Source organism: Thermobia domestica, chromosome 15 (genome assembly GCF_964235325.1).
Source record: "Thermobia domestica chromosome 15, izTheDome1.hap1.1, whole genome shotgun sequence".
Taxonomy (NCBI): Eukaryota; Metazoa; Arthropoda; class Insecta; order Zygentoma; family Lepismatidae; genus Thermobia; species Thermobia domestica.
Window position 1 is genome coordinate 161,266,951 of NC_137468.1, and position 17,077 is coordinate 161,284,027.

At 34.8% G+C, this 17,077-nt stretch overlaps 2 protein-coding genes across 3 annotated transcripts in view; one reads left to right on the top strand and one right to left on the bottom strand.

The window, feature by feature from the left end:
- Positions 1-17,077, bottom strand: part of mew (multiple edematous wings) — a 534,082-nt gene that overhangs the window by 293,673 nt on the left and 223,332 nt on the right. The gene's annotated exons all lie outside the window — the stretch shown is intronic.
- On the top strand, positions 3,470-16,394 carry LOC145671322 (E3 SUMO-protein ligase ZBED1-like). The gene has a single exon (XM_081740320.1). It carries the CDS (start codon positions 12,581-12,583, stop codon positions 13,985-13,987), a length of 1,407 nt encoding a protein of 468 aa, XP_081596446.1. The 5' UTR covers positions 3,470-12,580; the 3' UTR covers positions 13,988-16,394.

Sequence of the window (17,077 nt, forward strand, 5' to 3'; positions counted from 1 at the left end):
TAGTAAGAATGATTGTGAAGCCTCACAAAATGTGTGCCATATTGTATAAGAATATTTCCATATTTATTTTCATTGGGGAAAGTAATGCATCATACATTAGCGGGTTAAATTCACCGCTTATTCTTGACTGAATATGATTCCAAGTACTGAGAATTGTGGAAGTCACTTAAAGAAAATGTAATTAGTACATAATATTGTATCAAAACTGAAAGTTAATGTGGAACTTTAAAAAAAGAATAGGAAATAGGGCTATCACTAAATCTAACACTTCATTCTTTACTGATCTTAACTTCATACAGAGAGGAGGCTTCAAAGAAGAAATACATTCCTGTTCTGCCTAGACCTTCCAGCACTTTGTAGAAAATATTTTCAATAGTTTCATTTTTAGGCAGAACGGGAATTCCCGTTCTGTCTAATCTTCGGAGACAAGGAATTTTACGCGGAGGGGATATATTTTAAGTACCGTGAAGCTTGACTCCTAGTGTGTTTTATCCAGATCGGAACTCAGACAGACATATGATTATTTTTCTTCCTTGAATTATCATATGTTCTAAAATGGTATCCGAATTTTTTTAACTGAAATAACTTTCTTTCTTTTAAAATACTGAAAACCCAATAAAACGTAGAAATATTATAATTGAAGGGTACATACTCCCGTATGAAAAGTTCTGGGTACTCTTATTTAATATACATTTGTTAATACATTTGAAATACGTTTAGCACATTAATGTAAGACCATTCATTTTAATTACGAAAAGTTACTGTGATGTTATTTGATTTTTTTAAAAAAATAAATCATCCTTGTAAGGTATCATATAGCAGTGTTTTGAAGTTATGTATAAATATTTATTTATTTTAACTCTGAAATAGTGATCAAGATTTTTTTCAAAGATCAAATGTGAAATATACCTACTATAACAGTTTTAGGTCTTTTATTAGGTTTTCAGTGTTTTTTTTTTTAATGTTATCTCAATAAATTAAGATGCATAACAGTTGAAGAAAGAATAATAATTCTTTTATTAGGCTGCGCCTATAATTCTATCGCTTGAATTTAGTCTGTTTTGTCAAAAGTTTTCTTGGGGTTTGTCCTCTTGAATTTTGTCCTGAATTCGTAATATCTGTTTAGTAATTCTAAGAGAGTCTGTAAGAATAATAATTATATCTTCAAGTTTCATCATGTTATTCTACTTGTTCTTCACGGAAAAATGACTAGGATACAGCTCTTTATCAGCAGTTATTCACATCTACTTTAGTAAAGATGAATGTGATTTTTTAAAAATATCTGCAGGGAAATGGAAAATTGATTGACCCAGTTGAAAGAAAGTTGTTTGACATTGTAACTGAAACGAACATAAAATAAACTTAATTCGGTCTAATATCAAATTATTTCACATCCAGATTTTATTCACTTTTCCAGTAGCACATATCCAACAAGCTAAGACTCAATACGTGAAAGGTCCCACGGTTAACATCATAGGCGGAGCTATGAGGGGGGCATAGGGGGAAATTGCCCCCCAGCTTTTTGTCAAAAAATAAAAGTGCCATCTATAAGATCCTTCAATTCCCACTTGTATTTACTGTGCTCCTCAGCCGACAGAATGTCTGCCCCCCCAGGAGATAATTCCTAACTCCGCCCATGGTTAACATCCTCAAGATATGCTTGACCAAACGTTAAGTAAACAATGCAAGAGGATGAACAAGGTGACCCTTAAGAAAGAACCTTAGTGTTCTACATCACAACTCCTTTTTCGGCATCATCTTATCAGCGCGTTTGTCTTATACAGTATACATAATTCTGCATATTCTATATGCAATACTATCATATATATATTTATATTGTCAATGTAAATAGCAGTAATACAAAATATCAATGTCACATATTGAAATACTTGTGTAGTTTTTGTACTTGTAATCAAACCAAAAGGTCAGATAATCAGGGATAAGGACCGTCTTATGCATCCTCTTGCATTGTTTGCTTAATATGTTCAAACATGTTTTGAGGATGTGAATTGTGGCACCTTTTACGTTCTATAAACCTTAGCATGTTGGAGATGAACTACTGGAAAACTGAATAAAATTTTGTTGTGAAGTGACTGAATATTATACTGAATTAAATTGGTTTTATGTTCGTTTCAGTTACGTCAAACTTTTTTTTTTTTTTTTTTTTTTTTTTTGCAACTGTGTCAATTTCTCTGCAGGTATTTTTTTTTTATCACGTTCATTTTTACTAAAGTAGATGTGAATAACAGAACTCTATGTAGTTATTTTTCCGAGAAGAACAAGTAGGATAACATTTAAAATTTATAATGAGTCTTGAAGAAATACTTAATCTTCTTACATAATTTGTTACAATTACTAAACAAAAATTCCCTTGAATACATTCCTTCCTGGACAGTATTTCCCGTCTCGAGAGATTAGGCAGAACGGGAAGGGGCTTTAAACAGAACGGTAAGACACCAATGAAGATATGTGTCATATCGCATTAACCGAATATTTACATTAAGGACTATTTAGATATTTATTTATTTGGTTTTAGAAAAATTGTCAAGAACAATGCTCTTTAAAGTTAACGGAGGGGATTTACCTTTTCATTTTTAGCAGATTTAACCACAAGCGGTGGTAATGATCGCAATGCCCTAAATATATATATATATATATATATATATATATATATATATATATATATATATATATATATATATATATATATATATATATATATATATATATATATATATTTTTTTTTTTTTTTTTTTTTTGGTAATCAAGTAATACGTCGGCTTATCTGAAAGAAATGTTTTATATTATGTTTTCAAACTTGCAAAATAGATGTATTTTTTCTTCCTTTTACCCTTACTTTTCATTGATTGCAACATGAAGCAATAGTTTCTACAGGTGAAAGGAAGGGACGAATAAGTTTCATTAAAATTGAATTACATTTGCGACAGTTACTGTGGAACAAACGAACGAGTCACACAATTACCGATAGTCCCGGCGGGAGCTCATGTGGGTCGGATTCCACGTTAATCAGTAGGTCCACGTCTCATATAGCCTCGCTGCTGAAAGGGACGCTAAACTAAAATCAACTCAACAACAATTACCGATAGTGTCGAATGGTAGAGACATCGACACGCTCAGTTCAATTATGTCAAAGACGAATGAATTGAATTACCGAATATGTGATTTCAATATTCAATGTTAAATATTTCTCTTACACATGTACGTATATCATGAAGAACACAACTTTTAACGCATTTTTTAATACTATAAACGACCTTCAATAACTGATTGTCAGTAGTTGAATAGATATTAGTATTCTTGAAGTATAGTCTTACTGAGCGTAGGCCGTAAAGGATTAAGGGTCTGAAAGTCGAGAAGTTTGAATATAATTTACGTATTATCACAGAATGTAAGAACAATACGCAAGTCGATCTAGCAAATTACACTTATTCTATTATTCTATTATCCTTTACCAACCTATATACCTAGGTATATAAAAAGTGGCTATGTTTGTGACAATAACTCTTAAACCACCAGATCGATCTCTATCAAATTTTCAACATAGATGAGATTTGGGCCTGGGATATTTTTTATAATTAAACTTTGATGGTGCAACTTAGGGGAGGGCGAGGGGGGAAATCTAAAAATGACCGATATTAGTGTTCAATTCATAGTTTCTGGGTCGCTGAGATGAAAAGTCACACTTCTTATGCCGTTTAAATCCAAATTTAGCCCTGCAACTTGGGGATGGGGATATACATACATACACACATACATACATACACACACACACACACACATATATAATGGAAAATAATGGTTAATAATGGAAAATAACTTATATTAGTGTCGGATCCAAATAGCCTACAGCATTTTTCACGGGTACAAAACACACGAGATAAGGAGTTCTGCATTTAAAGTGTTTTTTTCTCTTCTTTTAATTTTAACGCAGCGAAGGGTGGAATCTACGCTCACAGATTGATAAAGGCCTAGGCCAAACTGCTTAGACTAGAAACTTGAAATTTAAATACTGTACGGAATTTGTGATGTAATGTAGTAGTACTAAGAAACAATCTTTAGAAATTAGGGTGAAAAAGGGAAATAAGGGTGGCCGGGTTGCTAAATCATAAGAGTCGAAATGTGGGGAAAGGGAGGAAACAGAATATACAGGGTGTTTCAAAACAACACCGACAAGTTTGGGAGGTGATTCCTGATACCAAGATAACACAAAAAGTATAGACCAACCTGGGTGCACAAATGCTTCCTTTCGGAGTTATAGACTTGCGAAAACATGAAAAAGTGAAATTCAAAGGTTCATAGTTCCAATACTATGGGACCTACCGTAGTCGGGTAAAGGTTTCACTTAAGAACTAGTATGTGCCCTATCCAAATATCCATGTTTCTGAATCCTGCGGTACTTCTGCAACAGTTTTTACAGAGGTAGTTGGTGAGTACTTCAAATTATATGACCTAAGCTAAACTTTCTCTATAAAACTTGTTGCGCGAGTACCGCAGGATTCTGAAACATGTAGTTTTGGATAGGGCACATATTAGTTCCTAAGTGAAATCTTGACCCGACTACGGTAGGTCTTATAGTTTTGGAGCTATGAACCTTTAAAATTCATTTTTTCATGTTTTCGGCAGCCTATAACTCCGAAAGGAAGCATTTGTACACCCACGTTAGTCTATACTGTTTGTCTTATATTGGTGTCAGGAATCACCTCCCAAACGTTGTCGGTATTGATTGGAAACACCCTGTATATATATATTCGCATGTTTCGACATGGAGAATTCACATGGTCGAATATTCATAGTAATTAAATTGTATAAGATTAGGGATACCGTTAACCACTAATTCATCCATTAATAGTCCAATATATACAATTACTTTAATTAAATTGCAAGCTTCTGTCAATAGTGTCATTTTACTCACTCTCCCAGTAAAAATCGTTGAGTTTTACGTCCCACAGTTATGCCGGTTAGGCTAAAGGAGACGGTGATGATGAGTAATGAATGAAATGGTGGAATGAAAAGTGGGAGGAAACGGGAGAACCCCGAGAAAACCCACGCACACGGTGTTTGTCCACCACAAAGTTCACTTGGCGGGGGCTGGGATCAAACCGGGTATCCCAAGCACCAGAGGTGAACGCTCTACCACCCTCCCAGTAAGTTTTAATGAAGGAGGGTCTTCCCGAAATATTGAGTGGGAGACATACTTGCTCACCCCCAGGACTTCAAGTCCTGGAGGTGGCAATTATTATCTTAAAGTGTCGATTTCTCGGAAACTCTGAGGGTTAGAGACATGAAATTTGATTATTTAAGATAATTATACATGTGTTTTAACGTCTTTAGTATTTGATCTAGAAAAAAGGAGGAAGGGGTGTGAAGAAAAAAGAGGCGAGATTACAATGATTATAATAATATGTTCGTATATTAGGATCTCTGAAGATGAGAGATACGAAATTTAAAATAATTAGATACTTGTTTCACCGCTTTTTATACTTGTTCTAGGAAAAAAGAAAATGGGATGTGTAGGGAAAAGGGCGAGGATTACAATTATTGTAATAGGCGCTCATAACTCGGAATATCTTAAGATTAGAGACATGAGACTTGGTGTTTGAAATGTAAAATTATAAGACATGTTTATTTTCTTTTTCAGTTTTTACTTAGAAGGGAAGAAGATGTGGTGGGCAAGTAAAAAGGGGTGGGATTACATTTGTTATAATAAGATGTTCAAATTTCGGAAACTTTCAAGGCTAGTGACAGAAAATGTGATGTTTGGACTTTTCACCAAAAAACAATTGAACGCGCGTTCCATCATTTTTAGATGTTTGACCTAGAATTGAAGCAAAATTGGGGGGAAGTTCCCTAAGATGTCCATAGAAGTTAGAATTGTATACGAGACTGGGCTTAGATATGAAACCTGAAAGGTATAGAAGAAAGAACATAAAACATTGGTCATAGTAACAAGTCGAGGTGTTTGCTAGTATAAATATAGTTCATAAAGATATGACAATTTTCGTACGAAGATCTCGAGAAAATATATGTAACGAGTATTTCAGATAAAAGCTGCTACTTTCGCTTCACGAACGATCGGCAATAAAAGAATGAAATAAAAGAAATGAGATAGGGAAATCTTAAGTGGGGTATTAAATGGAACGTTATTCTTGCACTATAAATGGAGTGCCCCAGAGAGTTCTCCGAAAATTTTAAGTAGCATGGTATGATTTTTTTTTACATCAATTAAAAAAATAAACAATTTAGAAGGAGAATGTTTTTCGTGTGGGGAAATGAGTACTATTTAATTGTGATTTTTTTTTTTCAGAATCAAATAAAATGTCCAATTGCAGTAAACCACTTACGGCTGAAGATAAAAGTAGCAAGTGAGATAGTAAAATGTCAGAAGGAGCAAGTGGACCACTCTGCTTGCCCCACAACGGCTAGAGTTCCAACTAACCGGTATTTTTTGTCATGCTCAACTATATATTTTAGGTTTAAAATATATAATTACTAGCTGAAATACCCGTTCTTCGCATGGGGGCTGTATTTGGAAGTCAACGTTTGTGGGAGTATCACCATTCACCTCAGCCACCGCAAAAACTATGGATTTGACATTAATATCCATTTTGGATTATTTTGCATTATCTTTAACATGTTACATGTCTCGGTAATCTCCCTCCCCCACGCAGGTGAACACCGGTCCCATACAATGGTAGCTGAATTTGAAAGTCATCGCTAATGGAAGTGTAAACATTGATCTCAGGAACGCGAAAACTATGGATTTGACACTAATATTGGTTATTTTGGATTACTTTTACATGTCTCTGTATCTCACCCCGGTGACCCCCAGCCCGCAGCTGAATAGGTTGAATTTGGAAGTTAATGCGACCGAAGTTTCACCACTGATCTCAGCGTCCGTGAAAACTATGAATTCGACACTAATGTCGGTTATTTTCTACTACTTTTACATGTCCCGGTAAACGTCCCCCCATTCGAAATTTGAAAAAATAAAACAAAAAAAAAACGCTTCGTCTTGGTCTGGGACCTGGATCAACATACCCATTATCCGAATTTGGTAACTCTCGGCCCACTCGTCTGTTCCCCAGGCTCCATACAGACAAACAAACTCTTTGTTTTATTTATATTAGAAGATTAGATTAGATTCTTCATCAGCTTTTCCGATTATGAGCGGGTGCGGTGATTTTATTTTTCATGGTTGGTAACCCTAGAGTTTATTCAAAAATTTTAAATGGTATGATATCTAACCTTTTTACGTTACTGAAAGAATCGTGGAAAAATAAACAACTTTGATAGGAACAAGTGTTTTGTGTATAGGGCTTCGTTTAGGATTAGGATTAGGATTTTAGATTTCTGTGCTTTCGACATCTAAGGCCATTTAGCCCGTCACGTTTGAGGGATGACGTAAATCGGCGAGCACAGTATCCGGGGAAAGGGAAGGAAGGAAGCGGCCTGGGACCCATAAGTTAATTCCACTCCGGCATTTGCCTGTTGTGAATGAGGAAAGCCCAGGGAAACCTCATTCAGGGTGGCTGGCCTGAAAAAGCGTTTCACACTTTTCCGACCAAGTGCCCCACCGGGAGTCGAACCCGGGACCGTGGAACTTCGTTTATGAAATGGTCACCATTGAATGTTGAACTCTGACAGTCAGATGAAATTTTAGTTACATAGTGGCCAGTTTGTAAACAATGCCCCACGAAAATATTTTCCTACTTTTTTTTTTCATAACCTTTCCAATGATGCAAAAATTTCATATCATGCTATTTAATATTTTCGACAGATCCCACAGGCCCTATGACAAGTCCTGTGGGGCAAGAATAGCGCTTTATAGTATTTGATGCGCCATCCGACATATTTTGAATTTCAGTTTTGTTACTCCTATCATCTCTAACCGTTTGTGATTCATAACGACTGAACGAGGAGGAAGGAAGAAAAATCACGTCTTCATTATTGACCCATTTCAACTCAAAGCAATAAGGAGACTTGCAAACCCTCAGAAAAATATACGCCATATTCCACAAAAATAGTGATTTGTTTTAGAATCTATTCTGAGGCATCATGTTTAAATCATACAATGTGTGCCTGCACGCGTATAGATATACATATTGTATATAATATGTGTATGAGAGTAAAATAACTCCCCATTATTTATTTTTTATTATTTTTTTTACCAACTTCTTCAAATTGAGAGCCTCAATTCCTTTCCTACATTGGCTGTTGCTCCCATATTCATATGTTGAGTCAAAATGGAATATCGTGGAATTTACTTCTTACACCGGCACTCTTTCGTTCTTTTTTTCTTTTTTTTTTTTCCTTTTTAATACGAAAGTCATGTTGGAGTAGTTTTTAACTTGAGGGACAAGGCGAGGAGTCTACATTACGGATCTAAATTCATCGTTCACTCCTGACTTATATTAGTCCTTAACACTGAGGAATGTTGGAAAAATGTGTAAAAAAGTTTATCAAAATCGAATAATTTATACGAAAGTTATCGTTGAAAATGTTTTAATCGGACGGAGAGAGAGAATAATCCACCTCTTTTTTCTTAACAATTTTTAAAGTTCCATCCAGAGGGAATGATTCGCAAGCCTCAAAGAAAATGTATGCTATGTTGCATCAAAATCAAAAGCAAACTTTGAAAAAAAAAATAATCTTGCAATATTTTTTTAAAATATATTAATTCTTTTTATTGCGGGCAGATTTTAGACCAAGCTATGTGAACCATCGAATGTCTGTTAGGGAACTATATACAATATTCTTTTTCAAAATCGAATAATTTATACGTAGTTTATCCTGCAAAAATATTTTACATGCATGTGTTCAAGCATAGGGTGGCTTCAACTCCCTCTCACTCTTGGGTGGGGTGCTGACTGCCACAGCCAATTATTGGTGCTGATTGCCACGACTGGCGCTGATTGCCAATATCAAGGTGCTGACTGCCACGATGGCGTGCTGACTGCCACGAGCCTGAGAGAATGTTGCTAGATGTAACATTACCGGACGCCAAGAAGCATGAAAGAAACTAGATGATCCTTAGGATCGTGTCTTTCAGACCAACACCTAACAAAGGTAAACAGGTCTCTGTATGTACACTCATGTCCAAAATTATTGTCACATGATTATAAATATGTTGTTCTAGTAATAAAATTTGATAATGAATTCGCCCGGTATTTCTTATAATGTTAGTATATGTATAATCGGCCAAGACAAGTATGTGGTAAATTTCATGTCAAAAGAGCAGTAAATAAGAACAATAAAACGAAAATAAAATTTTCTTGTCCATTTAGTTACATTTTATTTTACTCATTATGATTTTCGTATTTATAATTCTTTTCCTATGAAATTTATCACAAATATAAATTTCCTGATTGTACACATAATATAAGTATTAAAAGTATTCTGCAAAATTATCAAATTATATTCTTACAAGAAGACAGTTATAGATATGCGACAATAATTTTGGACATGAGTGTACTTTCAGTTTTGTCAGGGAGCGGAGCGTACAAAATTGGTACGATTTATGTATTCTCACTTGAACTCCCTATGTCAGCATGAACTGTGTACAGCTGTGCAAATTGTTTCGAGCAGGTCTTGAAAGTTCCATCAAAAAAGTACTGCTGGCTGTCCCTCACAAGGGAAGTTCAGGAGAAAGCACTCGCCTGCAGAGAAACTAAGCATTCCATTTGAAGTCCCAATTCATGCTGATTATAACAAGCTAATAAAATTCCTGTACGGTTGAGAACGGTTCGAGATATTCAACTTAGAAGTTTATATGAGAAAATGAGGATATACGCATTTATACGCGTTAAGTACAACTTAATTAGTAACGAATATTGACATACAAATTGAAAGCTATCGGAAGTAACAGAAAAAAAAGTGTTTCGCAATAACTAACGGGTTTGATAGATACAATTAGTCATTACATTGTTCACAATAATCATAGGTTAGAGATGAAAATTGATCACTGTTGTTTTTCTGTTTTATGAAGAAATGATGCAGGTAAAATACTCCCTTGCACCATAAACATTTTATATGTGCAATTGTGTTGCAACCATCAAAACAACAGTTCGCAGAACCAAAGCAAAAAGCAAATTCGACAAGTGATTCAAAAGTTATAGGCCTATAATTTGTTCGTAACCTGTCTTACAGAACGCAAACTGAAACAATCCAATGTATCGCGGTGATCGGAAGTGATTCGTATGGACACGAACTTTATTTGATTGTTTCGTTGGTACATTATAACGTCCAGATGAAGAAGATTCATACTCCTGTCATAATCTTTGATTGATCGGAATCAAAACACATCAAATGGTTGCACAAATCGTGTGCAATTCTTTGGTATCTTCTCAACCATTAGGTCTTTGCCATCCGTCATGCAACTTGTAATGGACAATTTGTCTGTGAATGGACCCCAGTGATCAAGCAATAGCAAGTTCAAACCATCAGGCTTCGCCATGGGTGAGAATACTTAACGCATTGAAACGTGCATCCACTCATTTTCTCATATAAATTTCCAAGCTGAATATCTGGAACAGTTCTCAACGTACAGGAGTTTTATTACCTGTTGTAATCAGCATGAATTGGTCCTTCAAATGACATGCTTATTTCTCTGCAGGCGAGTGCTTCTCCCAAACTTCCCTTGTCAGCTTGCTTCAGACCATCATATCCATTAAATAATACAATAAAACAATTAATATAAACAATGAAATGTACAAATTGTACATATAACAGAAAAGACAATCCCTTTATAAACATCCAAGTGTATGTCGTTCCACTTAGTGAGCAACTTTGTAACTTATTGGATGCCACATAGATTTGCTGTGATGATTACTAAATTAATCCCTACTAAACTAATTAGTAATCATAAATTTAGTACGAGGGATTAATTCCTCTCTTTCCAAATACAGTTTCTCCCAGGCTCGTGGCAGTCAGCTCGCCGTCGTGGCAGTCAGCACCTTCCTATTTGCAATCAGCGACAGTCGTGGCAGTCAGCACCAATAATTGGCTGTGGCAGTCAGCACCCGTGGCAATCAGCACCTATCCCACTCTTGTTCTTCATGAATTCCAACTCCAAACATTACGCTTACTTCAGCACGTTGAAGAATGGTATAACTGAAGAAAGTTCATCAAAGGTGGATAAGTTTTACGTGAGTGATCGTGAAACGGACAGACGGACAGACAAATTCACAAATGCAGGTCGAGTCGAATGGTACAATCTATCTATATTCTCTTCAATTATTTAAATAAAGAAACTTCAACATTTGGGGTTACTTCCCCATTTTATCCGTTTATTGACCAACTTCAACTGCAACCAATGGAGATGATTGAGAGGCAAAAAAAAAAAAAAAAAAAAAAAAAAAAAAACATAGTATTCAGTTTCCTAAAGGCATTTCGATTGTCCTCACCACTTAGGGTTAAAATTTGTCAAGAATAAAATACTGAACTAACACCCTCCTAAATTTCAAAAATATGTTTTCCACAATAGTTTTCATTTTAAACAATGTTCAATTTTGATGCAACATGACTTATATTTTCTTTGAGGCTTCGCAATCATCCACTCTGCATGTGTTAAAATCAGCGAAGAATAAAGGGGTGAATTACCCCCTCCCCAATTCATTCACTCTTTTATCCTAAACAGATTTCTACTTTAAGCAATGTGAATGATTGGCAAGGCTCATAGACAGTAGACACAATATTGCATTAAAATCAAATAAGTTTGTCGAATTATTTTCTTATCGTATTTGAATAAGGAAACTTCGGAGTTAAACGATAGAAGGTTGCTACGCTCATTTCTGTTATTCTATTTTGATTCAATATTTTTTTTTTTCTGTAGGGCTTCCCTCATGGTTATATCGTTAGCGTAGGCGCCTTGGGCGTGGCAGACTCTAGTTCGATTCTCGGTGGAAGCTAATATGATTAATAACCCACGTTAAACTATAGGTGCACGTCTCATATAGTCTTGCCGAGGAAGTGCGGCGGCTCAAGCAGTAGCGTAGCCAAGTTTTTTTTTCCTTTTCACTATTTATGTTTGATATAGAAGCGTCGTTTAGGGAGGGCAGGAGAGGCAATTGCCCCTGAGGCTGAGGACCACTTGCTTTTTAATAAGTCGTATTTGTACTAATAAAGAAACGCGAAACTCTTATGTCAATGGTTATCTTGGTTTTTTTGGTAAATTGGTCTCCTTGCAATGTTTTTATTCAATATGTACTAATTGTGCTTAATTATTAATGTACTAACTGTACTTTTTACAATTACTTTCAGGCATTTTTTGTTCGATAGCCAATCTACATCTAGTCAAGAGGTTGATATTTCTGAAGAACCGTCAAGTGAAACTGAATCTTCAACAGAAAAGAGGGAATGTCAACCAGCTACTGCTGTTGTAAGTGTTAGTGAAACAAAATCGAAGAAACAGGTGAAACTTACGTCATTTTCACATAACTTGAGACCATGCCCACCATCTAGGGAGGAATTACTTGATAGCAAAATCTGCAAGGTAATTGCACAAGATTTGCTTCCAATTTCAATTGTAGATGGCCCCGGTTTCCGCGAATTATTGACAGAAATGGAACCAAATTATAGAATTCCATCCAGGCAGACATTAACACGTCGACTCGAGGCAATGTATGTAAACGAAAAAGGTCGTTTAGAACATGAATTAGAAAGTGTCGATAATATTTCGATCACAACGGACAGTTGGACCTCAAGAGTTACGGAAGGTTTCGTAACAGTAACATCGCATTATATGTCTTCTGACTGTAAAATAAAAACGTATGTGCTAGATACGATAGAAATAGACGGTCGTCATACAGCAGAAAATCTTGCAAGACACTTGTCTATTTGTGCAAAAAAATGGAAAATTGACGAAAAAGTATGTGCAATAGTCCACGATAATGCTAGCAACATTACAGCAGCAGTAAGTGAATTGCCATACCCAAGCATACCATGTTTTGCCCATACTCTGCAGCTATGTATAAATAAAGGCATTTCTGATAGCGGTGAAATAGTTAAACTTATTCAAATGTGTAGCCGGATCGTATCGCATTTTAAACATAGCTCGCTAGCAACGAGAGAACTAGAGAAGCGGCAAACGTTATTAAATATTCCTAAGCATGCTTTAATCCAGCAAGTAAGAACAAGGTGGAATTCAAGTTATGATATGATTGCACGATTAATAGAACAAAGAAGGGCAATAATGGACGTCTTGACAGACAAAAACGTAACGAAATACCAAGACTTCAAACAACTAGAAATTACAGCTGGTCAGTGGGAGTTGATGGAACATTTGGAAGAATGTTTAAAGCCACTAAAAACTGCAACAACAATTTTGTGCGGTCAAGAATTTGTAACACTATCTAGTGTACTACCAATTACAGATAGTTTGATCCGTATCCATCTTTCACCAAGAGATACTGATTATTGCACAATTGCACTATTGAAAAACAGCATTGCACGAGACCTTGAAGAAAGAATGCTGCTAAACAAACATGAGCATTTATGTGAGACTACAGCCTGTATCGCGTCCTTTCTAGACCCAAGATACAAAACTCTCCAGTTTCTTAACGAAGATTTTCGAAAGAAGACTGAAGAATTAGTTAAAGCCGAACTTGACGCTACAAGTTTAAGTACAGAAGAAAAAGAAGAGGAAACGCAGTTGGGGTCTGCAATGGATTTCCTGTTGGGACCCATGTACACACAAGGTAAGAAACCTGACGCTGACGAGTTGTCAATGTATATTTCGGATCCGGTGGTTAGACCTGCAGAGGATCCACTGAAATGGTGGAAAGAGAATGCAAAAAGATTTCCAAGGTTGTTTAAGATTGCAAAAAAATATCTTATAATTCCTGCTACGTCAGTCCCTTCTGAAAGGGTGTTCTCAACAGCAGGACTAATAATTAGCGCTTCCCGAAATCGGTTAACTCCAGAACACGCGGATATGCTTATTTTTCTTAATAGAAATTTAAAACGGTAGTTCCTGTACAGCATACTGTGACACGTAATGTGTGCAATTGCAATTTCATATGTATGCAAATTTAAAGTAACCTGTTAAAGATGTACTCTAATTGTAATTATATGTCCTTAATAATTTGAATAGGTCTAATTTTATCATTTCTAACTAGCAACTAGATAAAACATAGGTTTATCTGTTTTTCATCTAATGTATTTATTATCACTATTGAAATACTTTTATAGCTGATTTTATGCGCTGTGCTAAATCGCATTCTTATTTTGTTTCACCATTGTCCATAAAAAATTCGCAAAGATATGTAACTTGATGAACAACTTTTGTGCGAAATGGTAATAGTAAACGCTTAACTGAATACAGTATATCCTATATAATTAAGAGTAGTATATAATTTTTGTGTAAATAGTGGGCTTTTGTATTAAATGTAATGATGGTTAAAAACTTATTAATTTGTCAACGTCGTTAGGTTGCTGCCTGTGTACCTTGGAATTTAGTGTATTTCTGTATTTCAAACATTAAAATGCCCTGCTTATTTTGACTACATAAATCAACATACAGCAATCTCTCTTCGACTGACGTAAATTGCAGGAATTGTGTTGCGAACGAAAAACTGAATCGCAAAATGCTATACATCTGTGATCATTTTATTTCCAAAATGAACTATTTTCTACAAGACGAGAGCATAATATAGTTTTCCTTCATGATAGAAGTGTTCTCCCGACCTTGTATACTTGTGATCTTCCCTCGAAAACCGACTTTTCGCTCTAGGTACGTCTTTGAGTTCTCGAAGTACCGGTACATACCATCTTACTATAGACTAGACATAATCCGCCTTATGCAGAGTCGTTTTGACGTATGGTTAGCGTAATACTAAAAGCCTGACTACTGCAGGAAACATATGTTAGTCGAACTCTTTAGTATTACACTAATCACGCGTCAAAACGATTCTGCATAAGGCCCAGTATTACTAGAGAGCTGGCCGGAGAACTAAAGGCAAAGAGTCCATGCGACATATTAAAGCATATGGAAATGAAACGCGTCTCAATTGGCTTTCGAAATGCAAGATTTCCGCCCACTTTTCGGAAATTAGATAAGTAGCGAAACCATAGAACATTATCAGTACTCATCTTCTGCCCTTCTGTTGTTCTGTGGTTCATAAATAACACTGCTAGTTATTTCATAGCTTTGGCATAGAAAATATATTCTTTTGTTACGTCTTTTTTTACTAAATTAGCGAAAGGAAAGTAGTGTTCGGTTTACAATTGTTTAAACGAGGGAAAAAAAAAACAGATAAAATCGAGCATCATTTGGCTACAATATAAATTAGGAAATTAACAATTGTGTAAAACTAAGTTACTGTACTTTATTCTAAACATATATGTTCACATTGTGGGATGTATACCAATTCCTCGTTTCTTGACGACATTATGAATTGAATCCAGCACTTAATAAAAAGCTCGATGTCGACATCTTCAAAAACAAATACTATTACAGGTAATTTGTAGATTGAGAAAGTTAGAACTTTAACATATACTGTATCTTTCTAATATAATAATATAACTATTACTTTTCCTCTATCATGTGGTTCGGATTCCACGTTAATCAGTAGGTCCACATCTCATATAGCCTCGCTGCTGAACGGGACGTAAAACCCAAAAATCAATCAATCAATTACTTTTCCTCTATTATTTCAATTATCACATGTATTTGTTGTATTACTTTTTCTTATTTACTATTTCATGTCCATGTAGAACAGTAAAATAAATAATTCCAGAGCTGTCAAAAATACAATACAAAATTCATAAATTGCCATATAAATCTTTAAAATTAGAATGAGCAAGGTCAACACCAGAACAAACGAAATACACAACGAACAACCATAGATAAATTTGACATCATCAGCTGATTTGTTGTTTTAGAAAGCTACAGGGGAAAAAATATTTAATACATTTCATTTGTTCAATAGTCTTTAGCCTTTTCTGTAGTATCTTTGTATTTAATTCGAATAATTCAATGTATATTAAATATGTTATAGTAATTTTCTTAGCATATATTTATTCTTTACTATATATTGTTTAAAATAAGGGTTATGCAATTCATTATTATAAGTTTATAATACAACATAAAAAGATTATTTTAAAATAGAAGTATCAGATTAAATAAAGTTCAGGAAATTGGCCAGATTTCTGTGGAAGGAAAACAGGCAGGTTTTAATAATGTATGTAGAACCGAAAGAAAGTTTTGACTACAATTGTATATCGATATCTATAATTATTCTAGAATTATATAAATCCTAATTAGTTATTATATGTACAAAAAGTATCCACATGTGTTTAATATTTGTTGCGAAAGAATTGAAGTGTTCATCAATAGTCATGTTTACTACAAAAGTATTTTGATAGTCTGTAATGTAATAGACCCAATAAAAATATTACTAATGAATTATTGTTTCAATAATTTCCATATACGGTAGATCCATGGATCAAAAACTTAGTCCATTGTGTAGCGCTGTTCGCGAGCCGAAATTACTTTTCGTATTTATTGTTAAATACAATATTAAACCTTTGTAGTCACAGAAACAATGTACAGTAGGAAGCCGAAAATCCGAACTAATTGGGACCACAGGTAGTTCGGATTTTTAAATTATTCGGATTTTCGAAAATGACCAAGAAACTGCCATTTAGGCTTAAATATACTGTACTTAAGAGTGGACTGGAGCTTTGCGAGGATGCCGTGAAAAATGGGATAAATTTAACATAGGATTTTTTCAATTTTGCATGATATCACGACCTACACTGCTCGTTTGGAGAAAATCGTAAAGCAGGGTTATACATTTAACAATATTATTCAAATTCATGAAGTATTCATAAAGTATGTGTGTGTAATTTGCTCAAAATTATTAATTTCATTTTTTAATTCCCCATAAGGAAATCAAGATTTACCACTAAACCCGATACCGCTTTTTAGAGAAAGTAATGAGAATTAGCAATTGAGGTGCATACCTTCATAATCTTTGATTCGTCTTTATTGAACCTAAAATTTTCTTATTTCTTATTAATTATTATCTACAGAGAAAATGCTAATTAAATTAAAGAG